Source organism: Taurulus bubalis (genome assembly GCF_910589615.1).
Source record: "Taurulus bubalis genome assembly, chromosome: 4".
In the NCBI taxonomy this organism is placed as follows: domain Eukaryota; kingdom Metazoa; phylum Chordata; class Actinopteri; order Perciformes; family Cottidae; genus Taurulus; species Taurulus bubalis.
In genome coordinates this window covers 11,104,994-11,132,438 of record NC_136592.1, presented here as the reverse complement: position 1 = coordinate 11,132,438, position 27,445 = coordinate 11,104,994, and the positions used below count along the sequence as shown (strand labels likewise).

General features: G+C 38.4%; 1 protein-coding gene across 1 annotated transcript in view; it reads left to right on the top strand.

The window, feature by feature from the left end:
- Positions 1-27,445, top strand: part of gpc6a (glypican 6a) — a gene marked incomplete at both ends in the record, with an annotated part of 131,616 nt that overhangs the window by 15,659 nt on the left and 88,512 nt on the right. Inside the window, one exon of the mRNA XM_079216548.1 lies at positions 10,344-10,502. Coding sequence (XP_079072674.1) covers positions 10,344-10,502 — 159 coding nt within the window. The remainder of the gene's footprint in view (positions 1-10,343; positions 10,503-27,445) is intronic.

The following is a 27,445-nucleotide window of genomic DNA, read 5'->3' as shown; positions in this document are numbered from 1 at the left end:
GAATGCAACATTTTTCTCTTTTGACTTCATGATCTGCTGGCTTGTTTTGCACGAAGCTCTGGCGAGGATGTCTTTACTTTTAAAATGCTGGCAAGAGTGGTCAAGGGATGTACCAGATGGCATGGCCCATATGCAGTTCGCCCTTTGGCCAGGTAGACTAATGAATCCTTTTGGGAGTGAATCACACTGTCTGGCATCAAACCCTCCATGGGCATTGAACCCCCTCTATTCCCACAGCTGCCCTGAAATATTCCGTAGCTTTCACGTTTCCCTGGAACATATGTTGATAGTTATGGGGAATAACATAAAAAAATAAAGCATCTTTAGCATTTTAAATCACCTAGGTAGAAGACTATGAAGTAGTTATACTACTGTATATGTCTTTCAATGATGGACCATCTCCAATCAGCTCTTCACTTTAGCCATGGTGCCGTTATAGGGCTGGAATTTATTAGATTTTCTTTGTCGTACATCTGTATAAGGTGTAAATAATTCAGTTTCCTTTTATTTTTAGGTGTATATTGGATTTATGTGTTTTGCTCTCACGTGCTGTCACCAAGCCTGGGATTTCTTGGGGCATTTTAGGGCCATAGCCACTTGGCCTTTGGTGTTTGGTGTGAAGTTTTTGAGGGCACTGAGGCCAGATCCAGGCAAATCCATTAAATAAAACAATGATAATTAATTTGGTTTAAGGGTGATTTTATTTTTAATGCATCAGTAAAATTAATGAATGAATACATTATTTTGTAAAACAAACAGCTTTATTTGTATGTACAAATTACCAATATTCGTTGGTTACAGTTATTTTCTACTTTGTTGTGCTGTTATTTATTACCGTGCCTGTTAGTAGGAGAACGGTCAGCTCCTACTTTTAGGTCTCCAAAGGAGGGGGAGAAGGAGCACAGTTTTGGGTGGGTCATTTTAGCGGAGTGGAGAACAGCTTCTGGTACTCTTCAGCATTGTCTGAAGTGGCCACCATCAGCTCCAGCGGCTGCGTCAAAGCCAGATATGGCAGGACAAAGCCTGTGCAATCCTACGTCTGAGAGGTGCGGGAGTTTGTGAAGCCGGCATGCGGTTGTGACACTGTGTACTGGCCCCTTTACACTGACGGTGGATGCAGTCTGAATGTATAAGTGCAGGTTGGAATTAAACGCGACAGGAATTACTTGCTATCTTATGATTTGAAACAATCAAACTCAAGTAATAAATGCATCCTTGGAAAACACTTTGTACTGTAGAATTCTAGCCAGAAAAACTCTACAGTGAGTGAGAGATATGCGGCCTACATGTGCCCCTGGTCGGTCCTTTGTTGGCATGCTACTCAGAATGCAATCAAAACGCAATAATATAATGGAGATTCATGAAAGTAAAATACATTTCATAGAGCAGAAGCTTGTGGCTATTTTCGAAGCCTAAGTTTGTTGTTGGAACAGTTCCTAACAGTGCAGCAAAAATACCTAAGGGGCCCAGGGGCTCCACCGCCATTTCATTCATGACCCTGTGGCGGTTGTTATTTTGCTGAAAGGAAACATGTATGTTAGTATTTGGTTAATGAAACATTACTTTCTTGTGTTTTTTTCTTTTTAAATAAATGAGTATTAAATGACCCAATAGGATATTTCTCCCCTTCCAGAAAAAAGCATCTGAGCTGTGACAAATAAGATTAGTGCATTTATGCGGTGTGACTATGAGTGAGATTGGTTACATCCTTTTATTTTTCATTATTGCATAAAATCTTCACTCAATCTACTATTTTGAAGTGGAAGCCTTAGGACCTCCTAACTTCAGCTTTGAAGCCTTATCCTCATCATTCCCTTTGAAGGCTTATCATGAGTCTGCTGAGACCAATCGGAGTTCAGTACTATATGATTATTTAGGTCCCATACCTTGCAGCGCAACAACACAATATACAGACCCACCTGCTGGCAGCCCATTTAGCAGGGTCACTGTTGCATGTCCATGTGTAACACTATTGCATGCGTGTGCATCTGTCTGTCGGTTTGTGTGTCGGTTAATCTGTTAGACCCAGCCTAATATTTATTGTTTGTGCTCACTTGTGACTCCATGCTCAAGGACCTACATTGCTACATTGCTTTCAACTTGTAAAAAGGTACCTTTTAATTTGTAAACTATTTGGTGGGAAATACACATGAACGAGCAAAAAGCGTTTTTGAGCATCTGGAAAAGCGCTATATAAATGAAATGTATTATTATAATTAATTCTCGGTCCAATGGCATGTTTTGGTTAAATGTATACCCATTTTTTTATTTAATTGTAACCATATGCTGCATTTAGCAGTGCACTCTTCCAGAACATGTACAGATAATTTGCCAGCATCCCATAACATAGTAATTCAGTACAATTACAACCCTTCACCATGCACAGTGCATTCTCCCATCACATGTGCTGTCAACACTACTGCCAACACAACTGTACTTCCTGAGCCAAAGGACTTTATGCTTTCAGGGAAGTCTTGATTCTATATGAATACATTTTATCTTAACAATATTTCAGTTAACCAGCAGATAGTACACAGTTTATCACTTGCAGCACCTTCTGCTAGTTTTGCTAGCTAGCTGTTACCATCAGGGATGTAACTTCATCTATTTCCATCCTAACTTTCCACACATGCCACATTGTCGGCTCAAAGTACCTTTCCCCATTCGTTATGTTGACAGCTGGATAACTCACCACATGGCACATTTCACATTGTCTGTATTTGGGACACCAATATTTGCTGAATTAAAGGATTATGTCTTCTTATTAGATGGTAAATGGTTAGTTTATATTTGCATATGAAATGGTAAACACTGCCTGAGCAGACAACCCCTTTATTTCCATTTTATTCTCATTATTTCCCATGGAAAGTTTCCACCTTGAATATTCTCAGGAATTTTACAACACTAATCTCACCAGGGTGTCTGCTGCAACTGTTGAGCTGTAACATAACATGGCTGTCTCACATACTGCTGGCTCTACTGACAATTGTATTGAACCACTATTAGAAAGAAAGCATAATAAATGTGCCATCCTTTAAGCCTTCCCATTAGACATGACCGCATCATATGCCTGTGTTTGAAACCTCAAACACGCGGAGCCCATGCTTTAACATCAAGTGACATAAAGCAAAGGGAAACCTGTGAGGCCAAATACAAGGCAACTGTGGAATAATAGCCGCCGTATGACTTTAGTTCTTCTCAAATCTCCACATGATAATACCTCCAGGTCCATCCGCTTCCTCCCAATGGCTTAGATTCCTGACTTTGTTATTTAGCACATATAGTTAAACATGTGTCAAACATGATAATCTTGAATTAACATTCATAATGGGTTGGGGAACTTTCTTCTTCTGTGAAAGGAACTGTGTCTATGTGTCAATCGGGCATTGTCTTAGCATTTTTTTTCCCTCCAGTCGTTCATCAGCAGTGAGCCGGCCTGTGTGAGCATTCTCTGAAACTCTAGTCAGCAATTTTACCTAATTACAATGCTACGCTTCAATCAGGTTTCGCAGTCCATGAAGATTGTGATCCAGAGGAGCCAAACACATCTGCACATCAAAGAAACTGAACAAAAAAAACAATGTGTGATTGCATTTGTAAGCTGCACAATATTTCTTATGCCTCACTTCCTTTTGATTAGGAAACATTTAAGCTAACGCCAGAACGTTTCACTGTAAAATCCCTGAAGAAGATTAGCATTTATCCTTAATTATCTTTCCTTTTGTAATTACATACATTTAAATCTCTGATCAGCTCGCACGGAAAGGGAAAGATGGGCAGCGGTGTCCCTCTCACATCTGCACATCTGCAGAGGCAGCTGCAAGGACAGAGTGGTACATTAGCAAGCTAAATAAATGAGTGAAGGCCTTAATCCAAGCTTTTTTTTCACAGTGATTGCATAACTATTTGCTCATAAGTCATAGATAAACCTGTGAGTAAATAATGTTTTATGTATGTATGTACGATGCTCTGTCTTTGCGTGTGCTGATCCATGAATTTGTGATCAGGTTTGACTCATAATGAATCATGAATGTGGGTGGATGTTCCAGAACTAATGTCTAAGATACAGCTGTGTTGTTTAACATCTAAGTGGAAGCAGGCTTTTCTCCACTGTATATGAAGAACCTGACGTGAGACTTGTATCCTCTTTAATATATTAGCACTTCTGTCAGTGCTGTCACCGCAGGCTTACATACAATATGTGATTCTCGGCTGCTCACTCAGTTTAAACAAACCTTGCTCGCTCTCCGTTTCATCCTGTGCCCGTTCATCAAAAGGCTGACAGACAGCACACGTTACCAAATGGATAAAACACATAAGTGTTGTTTTTAAAGCAAATGTGCAAAAGTTTCAGCAGCAGGAAAAAAATAATTGTTTTCAGTTTTGATTTGGCAAGCGGTTTTAACAGATGCTATGGATATGCTCTGGGACTGTTCCCAACTTCACCTGCAGCCAATGAAAATGTTAGCGACAAAAATAATGTTCTGTTTTTATGTTGTTGTTTTTTTGCCTCAGTGCTGAACTTGCTAACAGAGGTCTGATTTGTCAGGAGGCTTTTTTCTATATATATATATATATATATATATATATATATATATATATATATATATATATATATATATATATATATATACAGTAGCAGCAAGGCTCAATTAATTAACACAGGCATGTTCAAATGGATTGTTTCGAGTTGACTGATTGTTTTTATATTATAGTTTTCATAATTGAAAGGAGGGAATTTTCACATCTTTTTTTTAAATAGTTTTCCAGCTGTATATAGGAGCTATACAATGGAACTACTTAGTATGAAATACCATTGTATCGTACTGATTTGACAAAGGTGTGAATTGAGTCTTGTGGCTGTTAAATTGGTACATTCCTTTTCATTACATATTTAATTTCAACCAATGTATTGTATAAACAACCTTGATTCCTGTAGGCCTATCATGAATGCACTCACAGTGGATTTATTTAATTTGTCTTTGTCGATGTGTTTTTAAAGCAACATCACTTGTGCTTTCTACCCACACAGACGTCTCTGGGTTTCTATCGTTCCGCCCCACATTTTCATTTTTCTTGGCGCTATTAGTATTGAGTCGTACAAGTTTAACTCTGCCTGACAGAGTCTGAGCACAACTGTGATCTTGCAAGCATACAGTGTATTGGCAGCTTGGTTTCAAATTCCATCTTGGGTGTGAAGCAACCCACTAGAACGGGACAGTTATGGTCCAGTGAGCCAGAATCCCATCTAGATTTGGGGACGATTATTCCCCAAGTTCACCAAGGTAAGCCTCTGTGTTTGTATAGTTTTTGTATAGCTCACAACGTATAAAGACAGTGGAAACATGTGCAGGAAAGTTTTATCAGTAAACATGTAGAATAGTTTTGTCCTTTTATTATTTTGGCATTGCTGCTATGTATATTCTGCTGTTTATTTTGGTTTCTGTATTGAGGAGAGCAACCAGAAAAATACACTAGTGAGAAAAAGAGAGAAGGAATAACATGTGACAAGTCACAAGATCATAAACATGTGGCTCACACTCCTACCTGCTGTTCACAAAGTCATTTTTTATGTTGGTGGATGTAACAGCAGCATCACCATTTTTCAAAGTGCTGAAAGTAGCAAGATATGTCAAATTATGTGTTTGTGCATAAACAAGACTGAAGGAGGAACAGAGAGGTATACACACTTTTGAAATCTAAAAGCATCAGAGTTTCCTTTTAGCTGTCATTTGCACTTACGTACTTTTTTATAGATTTTTTTCTTATTCTTGCCAATCTTTAGTTGCCAACAATGGTGTTCTAACTACTTTGACAAGTTAAGTCAATTTGTTGCATCAACGGAAACTTCAAATTGAAAAGGACTTACTTCAGAATTGCAGAGCTTCCTAATGCAGCGAGCAAATGTCATCTAAAGTGTTCCATCATTTTGACAATAAACCATACTCTTGTGCTAACATCTTACTGGGCCACAGTTTCAACCGTGTTTCAAACAAGGTCCACACGCTGACATGAGGTGCTTTCTTTGACATTTGCCAACTAGCTGATGCATGCCAGTTGAAACTGACCCCAAGTCAGTCTTAAATTCCCCCACTCCTCAATGTAAACATTTTCCGGCAAAAGAAAAATGTGATGGACCATGTTGCACTGCAGGTTTAATGGAAGTGAAACTGATAGAGCACAAACCGTGACGATAACATCGCCTTGGAAGATAAACAACAGATATAGATGTAAAGAAAAGATTAAATAAAAGATGGAAAAATTAAATAATACCACTATGCTACACTTACCACAAGCTCTCTGCCCTGAAAATATTGTTTTCTCTGCAGGCATGTGTTAAACTGACCGCAGCTTGGAATGAGAATTATCACACAGTGTTGCATCTCCACAGAGTGGAAACAGTGTGACAATTGAGGAATGCTGTTGCATTGCTAAAAGATTACAGCACTGACGTTTACTAAAGGAACAGAAGAGTCTTCTGCATCTCAGTTTATTTTGTTGTTTTTGTGGAGTTTGGTCTCAGTGGCTAGGAGGCTTGTTGGTTACTCTAGAGACACTATGGCTGGTGGTGGACTGTTGATGGTGCACCTCATTACTGCAGCTTGGTGCCTCTCTAAGGACTGATTAAGGATTAAGCACATTTGAGAGTACCAACACGTACATACTGCGTCCTCCTTGTTTCATTACCCATGCAGAGCTCCTTCATCTATAGCTTACTGTGGATGCATGCAGAACACTAGTGGGACTGGCAGGGCTTGCATTGTAGTAGAATTCCTAAAAAAAACATCCCACAGTCTGAGTCTCTTCGGCACCAATCCACCACCAGTGCAGCGACACATTTTTCTCGTTCTCTTCCTTAAGCATTAATAGGTAGAAACTGGAGGGGAAAAAAATCTCTCAAAACTCAAATCTTTCAGGACTTTTTTTTCTTCTTTTTCTAAACCTCTAATAATGATGTCTGCTGCTCTAAGATGTAGAGCAGCAAAGGGAAGATTATACAGCAAGCATCAGAAGATGGGGCACCTCTAAAATTGCTATATTTGTATGTATCAGTAACGAGTCGAAGACTGGGTAATTATTTTCTAAAGAATTTGAACAACGGCTGCCTTTTTTCTGAGCAACATCTCTGCCGGCTCCGCAAATGTTGCTGCCCAGAAAGACGAAAACATATGTATATGTTAATATGTATATTATCAGTGCACTTTCATATGTTTACACAGTAACCGCAATCTCAATCTTTTTTGTTTTTTTTTGTTCATGGGTCTCCTCTTCTGACTGACAAGCTGTACAACTGCCCTATACCGTAAAGTGTTTTTTGACAGAAATTACAACAAACTAGATCCTGTAATGTTACATATTTTTTAATAAAACCATGTTATATATTGGTTTGTGAATATCTAACTGTGATTCATATTGGAAGCTCACTCACTTAAATTTTCTCATAACTGGAAGTTGTTGATGGTCAATTGGTGGTGCAATTTCTGTTTAATTTAGTTGTATACCAGGTAGTTTTCTAAGCTTTAAAAGTCAATTTGTTGTTGTAATAATGGTATAATATTGTTTGTGTAATAAAAGCATTCAGTGTGTGAGGATGTATGATGCATGGCTGTATTTACAATCTGACATTTTATAAACGCATTTTTCTTATTTAGTTTGGTTCACAAAGTTAGACCAGTTTGTGTAGTAAAAAATGACTCGTGTCTGCAGATGTATGTTTTGTGAAATAGTCTGATTGATGTGAAGAGGGCGGCCAAGATATTTTTTATCGACGTCTGCCATTTATCTCCCACTGCTTTAAAAAATTTAGAATGGAGCAAAGTGAAAGCTTTGTTTATTTTGTGGCAGCATTTAGTAGAAGCAGCTTTGGCAGTGATTTTAATATTTGAGTACTTGTTGTATATACGTGGTACCTCTGGATTTAGGCATTGTATCACATACATCCTTGCAGATGTAGTCAAGCTTGGTGTAGCTGGGTTGGTTTTGTCTGTAAGGTTGCTCAGCATTGCACAAATCGGATACTCTCTTGAAGTCTTGATATGAGTTTTACACTCTACTCCTAAACCTGTCCTGTTGATTAGTGGAGTACTTTACTAAATTTAAGGGTCTTCTTTTCTCTAATTTCATATTTTTTTATGACATTTAATTTAGCTGACTCTTTTATACAAAGCGACTTACAATAGGTGCATTCAACCATGAGTACTCTGAAATTCAGAACAACAGGAATCAAGAACGTACAATTTCTTCAAGAAAGCAAAACTACAAAGTGCTATAAGTATGTGCCATTTAAGTGCTTCTAAAGTGCTTCTTTCTTTATTCAGAGATGATCAGAGCCTGGACTAGAACCTGTGCCGCCTTCTGAGGGAGAAGGGGACGTATTCTATACATTTTATACATGTATTTGCTCAAGTGTACACACTGATATAGTGTACACACTATTTGGGGACTGATAGATGATCCATTCTTCTATAAGTGCAATCGTTTTAACTGTCCTTGTGTGTCTCAACTTGTCGAGACTTCTCAAGGACATTCATAGGGATTTTGAAACCCTTAACTCACCTAGGATGTCCTCTCTCCAAACACGTGTTCTCCTGAAACAATTCACACTATTTTGAATTGAATTGATCAAAACAGCACAATATGTACAAAGTTAAGCGTTAAGGGCTCTGTAAAATATCACTTTAAAAAGCTAAAACACATTTATTCATAAAGTAAAAATCTGAATAATTGAATAATTTCACCACTCACCTCTATTAGTACCTGGCCATGCAGATACTATTGGATATTATATGGTGAGGTTCTGCCTCTACCGAGGTAAAATATAGGATTTTTTTTTCAATGTGCAAAGCGTTTAAAAAAAAAAAAAAATAAATCTACAGCTGCCTTTCCAGAAACTGTGTCCTAGTTAGTTGAGATAATACATAGAGCTTTTAGTAGGCACTTTTCACTGGAAACTACTTTTCTATTGAAGTAAGCTCTGTGAGGTATGTTCTGAGTAACCAGGACATTTTTTTTACCAAAAAGAGGATGTTTCAGTGTTTTGGGGCTGTAGTGTCAGGAGATCTCACAAACGCAGAAAATGACATTGACATTCGAAATAAATCACATCATACATTTTTTATTTATACATTTCTGTGTGAACTACATGTTTTCTCGGAGGTTGTAGTTATTCTCTTCACCAGAATAATCATGCACTAGCTGGCGTGTGTGAGTGTGAGTTTGTCCGTGTCCAAGATTAGTGTGGAATCTCCCATTCTGCTGTAACAAACTGTACAATATTTTTGGTGGCCAGTTATGGCTACATGCTCAAGGACTTCTCATGGTTGGGGTGACTCAAACTCTTGCCCCTTTTATACTGCCATTAACTGCTATTGACTGCCTGCTAACTCCTCACTCACTACTCCTAACCCGCCCCATAGCCAGTGAGAGCCGTTAGCGTTAGCGCCGTTGAGTGCATCTCAGACACCCAGTCTGTAGCAGAGACACAATGGGTGAAAATAGTTGAATTTTAAACTTTTGTATGCTGTTTTTGGCTAAACGCTAACAGCTAACTACCGGTACACACACTGTTGTACTTCTCCGCCACTTGTTTTTGAGTTTGAATTAAGTGTGTTTTGTGATGCCTTATTGGTATCTGGAAGGGGAGTGAATTGTGAGTTGTACTCATTCAATCACACAATACAGCAGTGGTCGTTGCAGATGCACCTGGCGATGATCTGCAGCCTACTGACTACACTTTTCTAGTATTATATGAGGGAGCACTGAAGCACACACTGTGATTCTGAAATTCAAATATTCCTGCTTAAAGCTGCAGTCATCAATTTAGTTTTTCTAAATCAAATAAGTTCGATGAGTTTAGTGTGAAAGCAGTCAACATAGTTTTTACAGTGTATTGTGTTGGTTCCAAGTTACCAAAAAAAACAAGCAATGAATGCAGTTTCTAATGCATGTTTGTCTCATGTCTATTTTGGTATAGCCTTTACACTTTCTAGAAACATAAATATAGTTTTTGAATGCACTGCCATTCATTTGATGTATGAAACACGGATGTGCATGAGCTCAGTTGCCATTACTGCAGTGCTTTGAACTGTGGTATAATACAAATCCTGCATGAGGTGCATGCACTGCTATATCAACTCTTCTCTCTGTTTCACGTGATGCCAGGGTACCGACAAATATTATCCCTCTCCATTTGTTACGGTCTGTCCCTCTTTGATAGCTTCGGTGATGAGAGTCCCAAAATCACAGGAGAGTTTTGATCAAAGACTCCGCTCAGCCTTTTGAAAAACCGAATCCTGCGGCAGTGATGGGTGTAAAAAAAGCATCTCTGTCTCTGTCTCCCTTAGGTGAGCACCTGCGTGTCTGTCCCCAGGGATACACCTGCTGCACAGCCGAGATGGAGGACAAACTCAACCAGGAGAGCAAAGTGGAGTTCGAGAACTTGGTCGAGGAGAGCAGCCGCACTATGAGGACGACATTTGTCTCGAGGCATAAAAAGTTTGACGGTAAGCTATATCTGCTGACATGCATTTGTATTAATTTGTATCCTACACAAGCACTGTCAAACTTGTTAATGGAGACTACTGATGGCACAACTAAACATGGCTCGCTGTTATTTATGATACTTTATGAGTCTTCTTTTCATACATTATGGTCCCCTTTTTCGTCAGTACAGTCAACTTTTTTGTAAGTTGTCTTACCACCAGCTACCTCATGAGTCTTACTAGTTATCACTTCTGTTGTTCAACACTCACAGCCTTAAACTATATGCTGTTTCTGACTGACTGATGTAACATTGCACAATGTGATGGTGCTTTGTGCTACTTGTGAATGTATCTACAAACTGACAGAACAAGACGGCACTAATGTGGCTTTGTGGTGAATACATGTTGCTGACGTTCTGTATGCTTGAATGAAAAGTTGTCTGTAGAGGTGAAATCATGGTGCAGATGATTAGATCAAGGTGTCAGAGTGTCTTCATGCCAGTCCTCATCACGAATCAGTCGCTTAATTTTTAATTCTATTTTTTATGTAAATCTAAATCGTTTTGGTGGTGTAACAGTTAGCAGTAGTTGATCTGTGACCCGTACACAGGCTCGCATGGGAACCGCAGATCAATTACAGTTCAACCCATGTATTGTAAAATATATATTTAGCTCCTCTGTGCTTGGATAAAAATGCAAGTTTTGCCTGGAAACATTTAGCAGTATATGTCACACATTATTGATATGAAAGTGAAAATCATTTTTACTTTTTCTTTTGCTAATGTAGATCATAGTTGTCTTTTAATATTGATAATGATTATAAGTACATGTATTTGTGTTATTCTCATCCTAAAATATATTTTCAACTTTCTCACCTTTTTTTAAACTATGATGGATTTGCATGCCTTATATTTGGTAAAGGTAAATTATAACGTTATCATGATGTGTTCTAATGCAATCTTGTAGAATGTAGTTTTTGGCGAGAAACTTGGAGAAATGGTTTGAATGAGATGTTTTTATAGCAATATGAAATCTATATTGAAGAGGGAATGATGACCTGCTTAACGTCCTATCACTAGCAGCTAGCAAGGTAGTGCATACTATAAACTACTAATTTAACTTTCCTTTAGCAATCCTTTAGCAATCCTTTGTTTCCTCAATAATTCAAATTATGTTTTCTTATGCAAATAACCACTAAAGAGCCCATGTTTACAATGAAAAATAAATATTCAGCATGGCGAAGAAAAAAAGATCTTACCATACCAGCTGCTATAAAAAAAATAGCATGAACAGCATCAAAGTGTTTAGTTTTGAAAAGACGTTTTCCTTGACAGTGAACATAACATGTATGTTTAAAGAAGATCAGTGAATTGCAGCCGTTGACCCTGTAACAGAACAATCAATGAGTCTTTTCTGTAACTCAGACATCTGTAATTCTGCAAGGTAATGTGAAGTCATATCTATGTGCAGATGGGAGAGGGTTATTCAGGGCCGTCAAAATCCACTCGTTTATTTTCTCTTTATGTGATATCAAGTGTGACACAACCAAAAAACTGAGTACCGACACCAGAAAGGATATAGCTGGAATAAGAGAGACGGCCATTTCACCTGGACAGAAACAATGAAGAACAGTTTCTTTCAAGTTTGTCACTGCGTTTTTAAATGATCCATCTGTCAGGTTGGCAATCAACTGAGGACAATACCGGCATGTCCTTGGTAGAGTTGGATTCAATTGCTTTTGTTTCATTGCTTGAAAGGAAAATCTTGATAATACATTATATCCTATCCCAGTATATGTTTAAAAACCTGCATTTGAATAATAAACAGCAGTGTTATTTCCATTCGCTTTCATGATGAATGTGAAGATGTATCAATTTACACAGAACACTCTGTACGTATGTAAGAAGCATTGACTTAGAAAGTTATTTAAAACAACTTATATTGAAATGTCAAAGATAAGTATCATTGCTCTCCTTGTGATTCATGCCAGGTTACTAGAGATGCCCCAAGCCAATGCTCAGGATCTCCCGATATCTGCTGAAATAAAGCAGATCAAATGCTGATCCTTTCTTTCTCTGCTGTGTTTTTTTTCCACATCCGCCTGCTAGTGTTACAACACTGCTCTCCTTCACTGTATGTCAGCCAACTGTACAAGCATTTCCTGCATATGCAAGGTGAAATTAGAGCGTGTGAATGTAAAAGATTAGAGACACGGAGGTTGGCAAAATGCGAACAAATCTCTCTATTCTCATTAGCATAGAGCAGTGTACATATATTCCAAACGTCATTTTTAGCCACTGCAGACCGTCCCTTTGACAGTTGTTAAAATGACAACCATTGGCGGTTCACATCAGCTGTCACTAATTAATTCAGTGAGTAACATGATGGCAAATTAAACCTGCCTGTTGTTGGTTTAAAGTGCTCTGTGCAGCCGTTGGCGTCACTGGACCTAAGATGGTTTGTGTGGGAAGAAGCTCCGCTCTGTAACACAACCGTGAGTGTTTCTGTAGTTCACACAACTCCAACAGACGGATCCGTCTTCTCTCCAGCTGATTGTGTCACGACAATTTCAGTCACATTCACATCATATCATTAATTTAAGCTTTGAAGCTTAATATTTTAGAACCAGTCTCTTCAGCATTTGGATCAAGAAGCTCATGAAAAATATAAGGTGTGTTGGATTAAGTAGGCTACAATTGTTAAATGTGTCATATAGCTATTCAGTCTGCATTTAATGTATTGAAATAATGGCTCGAACTCGGTATCCGCACATACTCACTATTAAAGGACTCATCTTGTACAATGCATACATACAATTTGATTAGGACATCCCTAAAGGTTACTTTTCTAAACCCTCGGTAGTAAGAGTAATTCTGTACTGTTGTGTAACCTATTATTGTTGACCTTTTTAGTTGTTTTTCTTTTATTTATTTCTGTTTTCCATCAAATTTTGACAATAAGACAACCCCTATCTTTTTTCTTGAAGCAGTCCTAATGGAATCCTTATTTTGCGGGAAAAGATTACAAGATTGGGTCTATTTAACTAGCTTGCACTAGCTTTGAGAGGTCTCATTACTTTTTCACAAAAGAGTGACATTATTGTGAGGCGCACAGGTGAACTCCTGCATAAGATGCAGAAGTGCAAGTACACCATCTTTTACATTTCTGAGAGAATGTGTGAGAGTTCTGTTGTATGTGCTCAGAAAATTGTACTGTCCCGAAATTTAGATCTTGATATAGATTCCATGAAATAATAAAATTGTACAGAACACTCAAGGACAATTTCTTTCAAGGATTTTCTGTGGAACAGATGTAGTAACTAGAAAAGGGGTTCTGCTCTTCTTCGTCAGAAACTAATTGGCAGCCATGGGTTTTGCAATTGCAAGTGTTGCCAGATTGTTTGAAATGTGCAGTAAAAGCCTGTGTACGTCTACATTAATGGCACCATTTCGAAGATGATGCTTCTAGGATAATGCCCATATATCTGTGCAGTTATACATTGACACTGGCGACACAAATCACTTGTGCAATTCCATCTTCTTCACATGCCCATATCACCCGGCCACTCAACATCACATTCCTTCTCCTTGCGTTAAGCTCCCTCCACCTCGTGGGGGTTGAATCATCCCTCATCAATTTTACATGCCCTCATTTCTGTCCCCAGTTATTTATAGGGCCCTATTATGAAAGCCTTAACTTACTTTTTGATTACTGACTGCTTCCCCCGGAGGCCTGTGGGTTTTGATGCATTATTGAGCAATCCTGAAGCCATAAATGACTGTTGCACACTAGAATTAAGGTTTGGGTACTCTGAATGTCCAATCATCTGGCCAAGAAAGTGTGCCTTATATTCTCCCAGTGATATTTGGAGTCCGGTTATATTCCAGTCCAATTGATGGACAGTATGGGGAAAGAAACTGACAATCCAACTCGGCATTGTTGAAGGTCTGCATTTCTTTGGCTCACTATGGTTACCACTACCAACAGGTTTGTTTTATTAGTCTCTGAAAGCATTAGTGCTCTTTTCAGAGCTCAGTGGGTGCCCTGAGGTAACCTGAATTAATGAAAAGGAATTAGATAAATATTTACAATAGGTTTGTGAGTGAGAGAGAACATTGGAGAGATGGATACAGCGATAATGACAGACAGAGAGCCTTGGATTTGTGAACGAGGCAGAGGGAGCGAGAGATGCATCACATCTGTTACAGATTAATTGCAGTGGATGAACCATGATAAAAGGTGCCCCATGCTCAGTCAAGGGATTTGAGATTGAGACCTTTGAGATTGAATTTGATTGGATTCAAACATTTTAACATCTCTTTGAATTGTGGTCTAGTATTACATATTTAAAATGTCACTATCTTAGTAAAAAGGAATTAGTCCTCGGGCTAGTTTGCAAACTACTTTCAGTAGCTGATCAGTGTTAAGTAACATGTCGCCGTCGGTTGGTTTTCCTCCTGTCGTCTGCAGTTTCAGCAGCCGCCACTGGAAATTGTATTTCATTGAAGCGCAGTGCATTGGTTTGATCAGAAAAAAGTGATTGTAGATTGTGTGAATGATTTTAAATATTAACTTAACTTGAGACTTTTAGTTTAAATGTCCACTCAAATAACTTTGAGGTATAGGGGAACAAAAGTGCTCCCCCTCATGACAATATCTCAACTGACATAGGGGGAAATACTAAAATATTCTTTGTTTTATGGCTGTGCTTTACATCAATTGAAGCTTCTTGCTCAGCATTTAATACATACCTGCAATTCAGTATATTGAGAGTCTTTGACAACTCGCAGTAGGTGCGTGGGTGTTTCATAGGTTAATAGACTGGATTGGAGTGGAGTTTGACTCTATTGTATCTCCAGTATTATGCTTTCTGTTTGTTCTTGGTAGATGCTCATTAGGTTCAGTTTGGTTGATGCTTTTCTGTGGAGACCCCGGCAAGAGATTAGTGTGTGTGGTTGGTTGACTAAAGGCTGGGTTGAGCAGCAGCCTTGGATGACTGAGCTCTTTGATCCTGCCCCAGTAGAGCTTCTCCGCTCAACGTTGAGAGCCGCAGTGCCCTTCATTCACTTCAACGATCCCTTATTCACACCCGACTTAAACCAAGACTGACTCTAAACACAACAGCCTATTCTCTCTAAGCTGCAGTCCCTACAAACTCACAAGCTCCTTGTGGACTGTGTAAGCCGTCAAACACACAGGGCAGAGAACTCTACTCCAGTTATTGCATTTCACAGATTTGTTCTTTATCTGAAACATTTTAGTTCAAGGTGCCTCACAAAAAGCTCCTCACAGATGAGAAATGTTGTCCTTTCGGGTTTCAATGGGAAATATAATAATTCAGATGTCAGTCATCAGATAGAAACTAGCAGACAAAACATTTCCTGAGCTCAACATTTAAATATATCTTGACTTTTTACATTAATTGTTCAGTGCATTAAAGCTGTTTGTGTACCACAGAATACTAAGTGAGTCATTTTAATAATACACCACAGCACCAAGAAAAAAATATGCTTGAAAGAACAGTAAATGGGACATAAGATATATGATTCTTCACAGTCGTCGTATTGGTTCTGTGCATAATATTGTAGCGTCTTATAAACAAAGAAGTAAAATGTTTCTCATGAAATCGGAGTGATGAGTCAGTCAACATAGCACATTAAAATTGACTTAATTAACAAACAACCGTGAAAGATAGGAGTCTGTGAACCAACATGTTGTAGCTTATTATCTCAACAGTTGTGTTTCATAGACCAATGCACAATTAGTTTTCTTTAATTAAACACCTTTTCTCCTTACAAAACAAAAAACAAAAAAACACCTCTTGATTTTATGCAGTTGGTGGCTCATGAAGTGCTTTTGATCTTTCATATCCAATCAACCAAACCTCACAGCTTCAGCTTTGTGAGCACTGCTGGTTGGTGCGGTAATATCACCATGTTTACTTTAAGCCAAGAGCCCTTCAAATAAGGATTAATGAAGCACTAAAATTAAACTAAAGACCCTCTATTAAATCTATTTTGGTCTGCATTATATTCAAATAATGGAGTAAATCTTCTAATTAAAAAGTCTAGAAATACCTTAAATTGGATTTCAGTAAGAGCTGACTATACCTTATTGTGGGTCCATTTATAGAATACAACCATTGTATTCAAAATGCTTTAGATCTAAATGTGCAGTAGGTGAAGAGCAGTGTCTTTTAGGTGAAGTAGTGTTTTTTAGACAATCCAAATAATACATATTACAACATGCATAGCCTTCAAACTAATAATAATGTATCAATAGCTTCAGAAGATTGATTGCTTTCATGTCAGACTGCCAAGGGAAATACAGTATGTTTCCCCATTCACCACTGTGCTACAGGTGTGGAAGTTTGGTATGACACCCAGTGATGGATTGTCCTTTGCTCATAGCATCTCTTTGTTTGTGACTCCTAAACTCTGCCTCAAAGAGAGACACTGTGGTGTTGTCCCCTCAGTGCTGTTGGTTTTTGTTCAAGGAGTGTGACTTTCAAAGTCTAGATTTATTTAATGCTGGATGTTATCATCAAAGCCATTTTTCTTCCTGGTGTTCATCAAGTTCAAGCCCAAAGTTCCATCGGGGTGACAGTGAATAAACACAACGTACAAAATGTTCTGACTTCAAAAATGTTGAACTGAAAAAAGGACAACCAGAACCAGTTCTACTCTTACATATATGTCTCTCTATATAAAACCTCTGGTAATCTACTAGCGTCCCCAGACATCACAAACACAGATTCTTTACATTTATTATTCATGTTTGACATTCATTGAAGTGCTTATCAAGTAAAATTAGAAAATGCCCACAATTCATTGCTGACATCAAGTGGTTAGATCAAAACAGGATCTCAAAGGTCCTCATTATGCTATACTCGCCCCAGTTCAGCTCTGAAGTTTTAAACTACTGTAGAATTATAATTACACATTTTGTCATTATACGCATTATAATACTTTTAAGGAAGCAAATAATTTCTTTACTCTAAATGTTGATACAACCTTAATATACGTGGCGTCACAATGTATGTCTGTTTTGCATCTGCAAAACACATTTAATCACGCAATGCACAAACTCCACTTCTACAGACTGAGCACTTGAGTTTGTGGACTGATTTGTAATTCCCATTATCCTTTGTGCATAATATAATAGCCAACATTATTAATTTATACTATGAATAAATTGAATAAAGAGGTTACACTTGATACACAGTGCAAGATTCTGATGAGATTTGGCCCCAATTAGACATTACTCTCGTTGAAAGTTTGGCTGCTATGACCCGCTCAACACTAATTTGGCAGAGTTAAACTTGCTAAATACATCATGCGCTATGGGGGCCTCTGCACCTATTGGCCAATAATGTGGTGAGTATCTTGGTATGTAATAATACTCCTAAAATGTATTTATAAGATAAACCAGAAGCTGTTTGTCATCGTGGTTGCCATATTTGTTAATAAAGTGATGAAGCCAAGAAATATAGTTTGTTCTGAGGATTTCACTGCAAAAGGAAAGCCAAAGGCTCATCAAATCAAAAGTCCTCTTGGGGATGTTGGTACACTTTCATGACAATCTGCCTATTACATAAAAGAATATTCATTTTGCAAAGTTAACATCTTGGTGTGAGAATGATCCCATAGAGAAAGCTAATGGAGTGTCCAAAATTGAAAATGTTTGTCCTCTGGCTATGTGTTCAAAAAATGGCATGGCAAGCTGCCAATAAGATTTTCATGGCTTTTGTCGATAATTTGCGCTGAAATTGTTTGTCCTCGATGAAAGGTTAGGGCATCACCAACAGAATGAGGAATTTTCTTTTGTGACATGTCCACTGAAGTCTAATTAGTTTTATTTGTGTAGGCCAAAATCACATTACCTTAAAAGAGGCATGCAACACCCTCCATCCTCAAACCCTCAGTTTGGATAGAAAAAACAAATGAAGAACCCCTTTGGATGAGCAACAGAGGAGATTGCTCTTCAATGGACAGACAGACATGGAATAGAGGATGTATCTATGGACAGAAATAGCAATAGTGAAATGATCCTTTCGACATGAATATTAAAATGAAATAGCAACTAGTTCTGAACAGTTGATTAGTAACGGTTTCCTCTTAAGTTACAGAAAAGACAATATGTATCAAAAATGCTTTACATGAATGATGTCGTACTGAGAGGGTTTGCATCTTGTGATACTCTTATTGTGGGCAAGGTGTCATTTTACATTTATTGCGCGAGTTACCTTTTGATCTTCCTCCCAAGGTGATCCATGTCATTGTTTCTTGAAATTAATCATTTCTATGACTAACCTATGAAACAAGTTGTTGTTATACGTCCCCGGTAGAGTTTTTGTGTCAACAAAAACATTATGTCTATATTAATTAAGTGTTATTCACCAAAACATATCCTTGTGAGTATCCTTGAGGTATAATAAATTATGACATTTGTTATTCCACTTCAAACATTTGCAAAGGCGATATTTTTTTATGTTCAAGTTTGAAACCTGCATTTTTTTTACATTGATGTTTACTAGAAAGCATTTCTCTGCTTTCTTTTCCTGTCTTTGTTGGCGCATTCCCATTTAGTTTGGAAAAAAAATGGAAGAAACCGTGACATTGGCCATATGACATTGAGCCATATACTTTCAAATACAGGACAAATTTCACAGGATAAAACAAATGTTCATGACTCAAAGGACACAACGGGACCCGGTAACCATCTGATGGTATGAGACCCTCATTACACAGGAGATGGCACCAAATTACACACAGGGCAGGACACTGGTGAGGACAGGGCACACATTGAGTTAACCCCTACAGTCCAGTGATGAAGATGAAGCCTGTGTGACAGTCGCATGTCAATTTCTAATGAAATCTAAAGCCATGTGGACATGCAGTTCCTGGAAGTGTTCATAAATAAATAACCTCTGTTTTGATGTCCCTGTGTTATCCTAAGTGAATGTCAGGAAGACTGTAATTCTCTAAGGACTGAGGGAATGGGGTCTGTCCAGCAGAGCTTTAGCTGGGAGTTGGTGGCAGCCTCCATCATCTGGCACAGGCTGCAGCCCGGTGTCACTTTTGTACTTCAGGATGGATGGCTCTGTATGGCCTGGACACTGTTAACTCTGTCCCACTGGTGAGCTTCAAGGAGAGGCTATAAGAGGCATACCTTTCCACAAGCCACTGTAGAAAAAAATGAGGAGAAAATCCATGGGTCTGGCGCAATGTGATTCTCCTTTCCAATATATTTATTCAATTTAAACTTTGTGTCAGATATTGAAACATATACACTGTGAAAACTCACTTAGAAAAAATCCTGTCCTCGGGATATTGAGTTTCCTCGGTCTACAGCTGCGATTGTGCCGTCTATTGAGAAAGATATAACATGTTCCCCTCCTCTTGCAAAGGTAGTGGTTTGCCCCCCTCATAGATCCCCACTGTTCATCTCCTTTTGATCTCCATGCATCATTTAAAAATTATGTGAATGTGGTGACCGTAAAGTTGGTATAATTTCTAGTTTAGCATTTCACCTGAGATGAATATGTGAATTTTAAAAACCAGATTATGAGATATGTCACAGTAGCTCCCTCTCTGTTTATACACAGTGCCTTTGCAGTAGGAGCATTTTGATATTTTAATCAAATGGTAGCAAAGGGGTAGAGGGAAATTATTGCAGACTATGTCTATTACCTTAATGCTGAACAATAAACAAACTAAATTGAAATTAAAGAGGGGTTTACTTTTGGCAATAAGCATGTGCTTAAGGGTTCAAACTTAAAATGTAGAATGTAAGACAAATTGTGGTTTGGTCATCATACGCAGAGGTGTCAAGTAATAAAGTACAAATACTTTGTTACTTTACTTAAGTAGACATTTTGGGTGTCTCTAGTATTTATTTTTCAGACGACTTTTTACTTCTACTCCTTATATTTTCACGCAAATATCTGTACTTTCTATTCCCTACATTTTAAAAATAGCCTCGTTACTATTTCATTTTGGTTTGTTTTCACTCCGGCTCGTCATCGTTCAAAAACACACACACAAAAAACCTCTCCGCCCCGTTGCCCACAGATACGTGCGCGCGCACACAGGTGAGCACTGAGCACACACCAGCGGACAGAGATCGTCGAAAAATATGTCGCGTGAAAAGTAGACCGCTATATCTGCGTTTTAAACGCTCCCAGGGTGAAGATGCAACAGCAGCTCTCATGTGAGGAGCAACCGGAGTTCTCCTCGCACCCGGAGCAGCTCTCTGAACCTGGAGCAGCTCTCTAAACCCGGAGCAGCTCTCCTGCTCCAGGTGAAACGAGCCAAAGTGTTTGTGTCTTCTACCAACAATGAGCTGCTGGCTTCACATATTACAAAAGTACAAAGTACACGGATATAAAACTAGGTCATTAATAAATACATGGACAAATGCCTGTACTTTCGGGTAAATGGTTACGGTACCCGTTAACAAGTTATGCTTGCTCATGCAAGATTTGACGCTACGCCGTGAGCTTCGTGAGCTCGTCTTTTCCTGCTGTTGCGTTTCTCAAAATAAAAAACAGATCTAAGCTCAATATTGAGCATGAATTGAGAGAGGCCGTATCAAATCTACAACCCCGTTTATAACATATGTGTCGAGGAAAGCAGCTCACTGCAGCCACTAATACTGATACAACGTGATGGCTCACATATCTGCACTCATTCTGTTTTGTTTGGTAAAAAAAAATAAAAGCTTATTGTTTTCCACAATGAGCTATTCAGTAGTAACTATATATGAGTATTTTTTTGCACAGATAGAACTTACACAAAACATTGTCTGATGGGGCAATCTGATTTACTTAAAAGTGATTGCAATTTTCTTTATTCTGTTATTTATAAAAGCACAGATGAGTCACACAATTATGTTATTTACAGTTTGAGAACCACAGCTTTAAGTGTTTGTGTCGGAGTCGCCGCCTATTTTGCACATTTACAATACTTATAGGCAACTAGTTATCATGTCTTCTGCTCCATGTTATGTTATTGCTCAGTAGTACACATATAGTACTTTAATGTTTTGCATTGTAATAAAATGTGATCATTTTAAATGGGCATATATGCAGCTGAAACGGGTAGCCTAGTGCATCCCACATTTTTCAACATAACATTTTAAAACATTATAGTCATCATGGCCTTTAGAAAAATTATTGTTTTGGGGGGAGGTGAGGTAGTGCACTATAGGCCCCTGAGACGCGGCTTAAGAGTTTGTTCTTAATGGAAAAAAAAAATCCCCTTACATTACTTTTACTTGTATACTTTTAAGTAGTTTTTAAACCAGTACTTTTACACTTTTACTTTAGTAAAAAGCTTGAGTTGATACTTCAACTTTTACAGAAGTATTTTTAAACCCTAGTATCTATACTTCTACTTGAGTAATGAATGTGAATACTTTTAACACCTCTGATCAAACGTTATATAAAAAGTAGGTTTTATACAACGAGGTAGTTATTGACAAGATGAGGTAAATTGCGTCTATATAATATTAGGAAATTATACAGTAATAGCTTGAGTAATTTTCCAGGGACCTGAAGTCATGTTCAATATCTGTAGGTACAGTTTGAAGAGCAGACATTATGTCCATGGCCACAGCAGGTGTAAATGTCATGTCTGTACAAAAACATATTTTTAATCAAAACAATAATTTAGACAGAGGAGCCTTAAATGTATGTTAGAGTTGTCAAGAGGCCATTTTTTTGTTTAATGTTTTTGATAAATACAAACAAAATTGAATTAAACCATACATTTAGAGACACATAATCAGGTTATAGCTGTATAGCAGTGCAAAAATTATTTTTCCAGTTGACATTGTTGTCAATAATCAGGACATTCCATGCGTAAACTTAGTGATGTCCGCCTGCTTCCTCTTAAAGATCTGTACTAAAACACACAGTTGCACATATTTCTCAAAATGCCAGTCCGTCATATCAATCAAAACATAGTCCCTTGTTCAAAATGAAAACACTGGAAATACAAAATAATAATCTTTATTTACATAAATGTACAAACATGTAAAGCAGACTGCAGGCTGAAGCGGCAATATTCTCATACTACGTCCTCCTAACGTCCTTGAGTGAGTAAATGAGCGACCACTGTTGGTGCAGCATGATATGTTGTTTCAGCACCGACATTGCAATATGCACATGCTTAACTGTCGCATTCAATGACATTTTTGGTTTGAACATTTTGGTGGGGCAATCCAAATGATGCAATCCAAACCTAGCATAGATGTATCACATTGAACCATACTCTCATAACCGACATGTCTTACCATACCAACATATTGGACCACCAAAGGACAATGTTAAAGCTCTCTCAACATCAAATAGTCTACTCATGACCATTTGTCATCTGTTTAGCAACCTCATCCTTGTAAACATTGTACATGTATTTGTTTTGAATAATGTCCGAAGTGCCCATATTGTAGGGTTGAGCATCATAGTTTCTTAGCCTGGAGTTTCTTAGTCTGTTTCTTAGCCTTAAGTCTCCCTCAGACATCATATGCATCTAAAAACATCTGCGGTTCCCAGTAAGCCTAACTTGATGGCATTAATCACATGCTATGCACAACTCTCCAGCCTTTCTGAAAGATGTTACAAGTCTTTAAATCCACTTCCTCTCCAGACGGTTTGCCCTCCAAAAAAAAGACATGGAAAGCAGAACCAGACTTTTTTTAATTAATGCTTTTGTATCACTCATGGTTGAATTATCTATTTAGAAAAAAATATATCTCTAGATTAAGTCATCTGGTCCATAGCCCAAACTTTTTATTTCCATTTTTGCTTCTTGGGTAAATAATCCACACAAGTCATCACTACTGTTGTAATGTTAATGTAAATACAATATTAGTACCCCTTTATCTAGCTAGCAAGACGTGTACACCCTTGGCCCACTACAATCAACCAGTGTGATGCTTAGAGGGGCTCTAGCCAAGAGGCCCCACTCACGTTCTGAAGGTTCACGTTGAATGTGTGCAGACATGCACGTATGGTTTCTCTGTCCAGAGCTACAAGTGCAGTATGGCCAGTTCTGCCGTACTACAGTAAAGTAGCATCAGACACAAGGATACATTTACACACACTACAAAGCAATATGTTTCTCGAGATAAGATTTAATTCAGAATAAAAAAATTATGAAGAAGACAAAGTTGAGTTTGCCATTATTGTGTCTGAAATAGAGAAAAGCGTATAACTTCTTCTTCTGTACAGCGATGGCCACAGTGTGTGATTTTCTCCACAGCGTTGCGCTTCGAGCAGATATTGTTAAGTTGGCTTGAAAAGGCCCAGGGTGAAGGTGGCTCAATGCTCCAACTGTGAGTTTTATCGCACTCCTCGCCCAGGGCTTTGGTCCGATGCTCGCTCTCTCCTTGCAAGGAAGGGCGGGGCTCCAGGCGCAACTGTCCGCCACTGTTCTCCATGCTGGGTGTCCGCAGCGATGTTGGAAACACACCTGACCCTTCTTGAAACGCATAGCCCTTTGCGTTACCCATGCTTTGATGTTGACACTTTTTTTTTGGTGACATCACCATTCGTATATACACAAACAATGTGTTTGAATATTATGTTTACTAGAACACAAACATGCTCTTGAAGGCTCTTAATTTTACCCTCAAAGTGTTTTCATATATAGTATATCTCAGAAAATAAAATATCCCAATGTCTATGTTGTGTAGCCGTAACAACTGTGTAGTGTCTGGCCATGGCTGCAGTCCGGCTCCAGCCCAGACAAAAGCTAACCTTCATTGAAAAAACAACACAGTAACAAGGACACAAACCAACAATACACAGACTGTGTTTCTTCTCCTGAGAACCTTGGTGTCCTCACTCAGGCACAGGAAACCCTCTGCAGGATGGATTAGTCTAACACAGCTCTGCATGGAAGCTTTCATGGGAAGAGGCACTCCAACAGCCAGGTTGAGACAAAGCTGCTTATCCACGGGGTCACAGTAATGAAATGGTGTGTGCAGCCAATTTGCTCCTTGCTATTCAACGACTGTGAATATCATCCATGGGAGGAAATCACTTTGATTTTCTGAGCCTTGCTAATTGACTTCTCCAGTGCCTCTTAACTCTGAATTTAGATTTTGGAAGACACAGAGATGCCCTCAGCAAAGTTTCGTCAAAAGAATTACCTGAGCAGTCAGGCGCTTTCCCCCGCGAGTTTTGGTTTAGAGCCACGTCTGTAAGTGGCTAAGTTGTTAACTACTTTATATTTTACTACTCAGGATTAATTACATCACTACTTTACTGTGATAATGGTTCATGTTGTGCCATTAGATTGCAAGGCATTGGCAGCACTGCTGGAGAGGTTTCACAGTATGATTAATTATGATATTGTAGCAAGTATATTATTGTATTCATCATTAAACACAATAATAAAGAGAGGAGATGATATGGCTTATTAAGCATAATATAATAGTCATCCAATTAAGCATTGCATTCTTATAACATTGGAAAACAGTTGAAAAAAAGGATCTAAATCAGTGTAGCAGAACTAAATATATTGTCTTTGTTTTAACAAATACCTCTTCCTTCTCAAAACATGATGCCTACATTACCCACAATTCATCCAGGCCACCAACAGTCCGGTCAGAGATTTGGATGTAGGATGCTAGTAGCGGCTAATGTAGCCTCGAGCTGCTCGCCTCAAGCAGAGATGAGAAGCAGCGACAGAGGTCTGACTTCTTTCTAACTCTACAACCACAAATCTTCAAACTTGTAGTCCCAACCAACGCCGACTCAAGTAAGATCATTTGAGGTCGTTTATCAGATTTTGCGCAGCTCCCTCTGGAGTCACAACTTTTTTTCACATACCTGTAAACAGACTTTGATATGTAAAGTTGGTTCAGTTCCCCTTTCAAGGAAAACAAGGCCATGCAGTTAATGAGTGAGCCAATTGTTTGAATCATCACCTGCTCATCATTGATAACAAGATGCGCCTGGATCTGTCTGATTCAGCTCAGGAGGTGATTACCACTTCCACAAACTAATTTCCTTGGGGAATATAAGTGCAGATATTTCTATTCTGTTGTGTTTGAATTCAATGTTAAAATCCAGCATATACTAGTGAATATACAGGATATCATGTACACCTATCATTGGCAGTAATTATCAGTCTTCAGCATCCATATTTTTGAGTAAAGAGATTATCACCGGTAATTGTAATCAGTATGCGCTGTATGATTTTTCATAATTGGGCAATCAAAGAGCATCTCATGTAGCATTCAAGTGAGCCATTAGAAAGTACTCATGCACAAAAAGAACAATGTACATTGAGCTTTGTTAAATACTAACAGATAGCACTGATCAATGTGACCAAAGAGCAATAATTACAATTACAATCTCACACACACACTTTTGTTCAGTACGCCTCATAGTGTCAATAAACAAACATGACCAAACAAGTATACAGATATGTGCCCCTTGTCTCTTGCAGTTCAATTTAACGTACATTTATTTCCATTTTTCTGACAGTTGGTGAGGCTCACAACCATCATAGTTATACTGGCTATCATCACAGGAGAGATAAGTACTGTAGATTTTTTGAAATTATAGCTTACTTAACAATACAATTAGTTCTGCCTATTTTTTATTCAATTTGTGTGCCGTGACAGATCGTCAGGTGTGCCGTGAGAAAATTTCCAATTTCACTTAATTGGTCCAAAAAAATATTATTTAGCTGTCGCAAATAATTTTCCATTGTTGAGCGTCTGAGCCTGCAATATAGTGGCTGGCCTAGTAGTTTCCTATAGAACAGGTCTGTACCTTGTTCTGCTATTAAACAAACTAAACGGCCGTATGTTATTGATCGTACACGACAGCTTGTAATTTCTGGGTCGCGTCTACAACTCTTTCCGCCCCGATACGATGCACACAGGAGAGCACACAGTGGACAGAGAGAGCGGCGAAAAATATGTCGCGTGCTTTTCACAATGGGATTTGCTGTTTTAAGCTATCACTATTTTAAGCTATGAGCTCTCATGTTTAAAGCCCAACAGTTAAGGTATTTGTAGGTCAAGACAAACATCCAACAGGCTGCAGCCTGGCGCTCCATCAATGACGTTTCTGACGTTTCTGAGGCTCTGGAAATATTCTTCCAAAAGCCCGAAAAACACACTCAAGTGACAAAGCCTGCTCACTTTGTGGTCATCATTAGAATAAATGAACACTATGTTTCCTTTAAGTCAGTATTTATCAAACTGGGGCGTATTACAGGTGGGGCGCAAGAGGAAATGCTGATTTTACCGTACGCCGTTAATAGGTCACATGCGCATGTACGACTCGCCGATTCTTGTCATTTCGCCAAAAGCCGATCTTTATGAGATCTCCGTGAGGTTGTCTTTTCTGCTGTTGCGTCGCTCAACATGGAGCATGAATTGAGAACGGCTGTATCAAATCTACCTCGTTTTAAAAAGAGTTGTAGAGGAAAGCAGCTCACTGCAGCCACTATTAATGATACAACGTTATGCTCACACATCTGCACTCATTCTGTTTTGCAAAAAAATAGCTTGTTGTTTTCCACAATAAGCTATTTAGTTGTAACTAAATGTTAGTTTTTTTTGCACGGATATAACTTTATTTTAATTTTTCTAACAAAGTGATAACACATTTGTTTTTGTCTGATGGAGCAATCTGGTTTAATTGAAAGTGATTTCAATGTTCTATTATTTATAAAAGCACAGATGGAGTCACTAGTACTGTGAAGTATTACTTTGTAGTACTGTGAGGTGCCACGATGTAGTATGTCCGTCAGTTGCTCCCCCCCTAAAGCTGTAAACCTAGGGGAAACACTGAATACTGTGACATTCTGTAACTTTTTGGGTTATTGGTGTGCCGCGGGATTTTTTTATTGTAGAAAATGTGCCGCGGCTCAAAAAAGGTTGAAAAACACTGCTCTACTGGATGAAGCCAATGGGTAATTGCCTTATTATAGTAATTA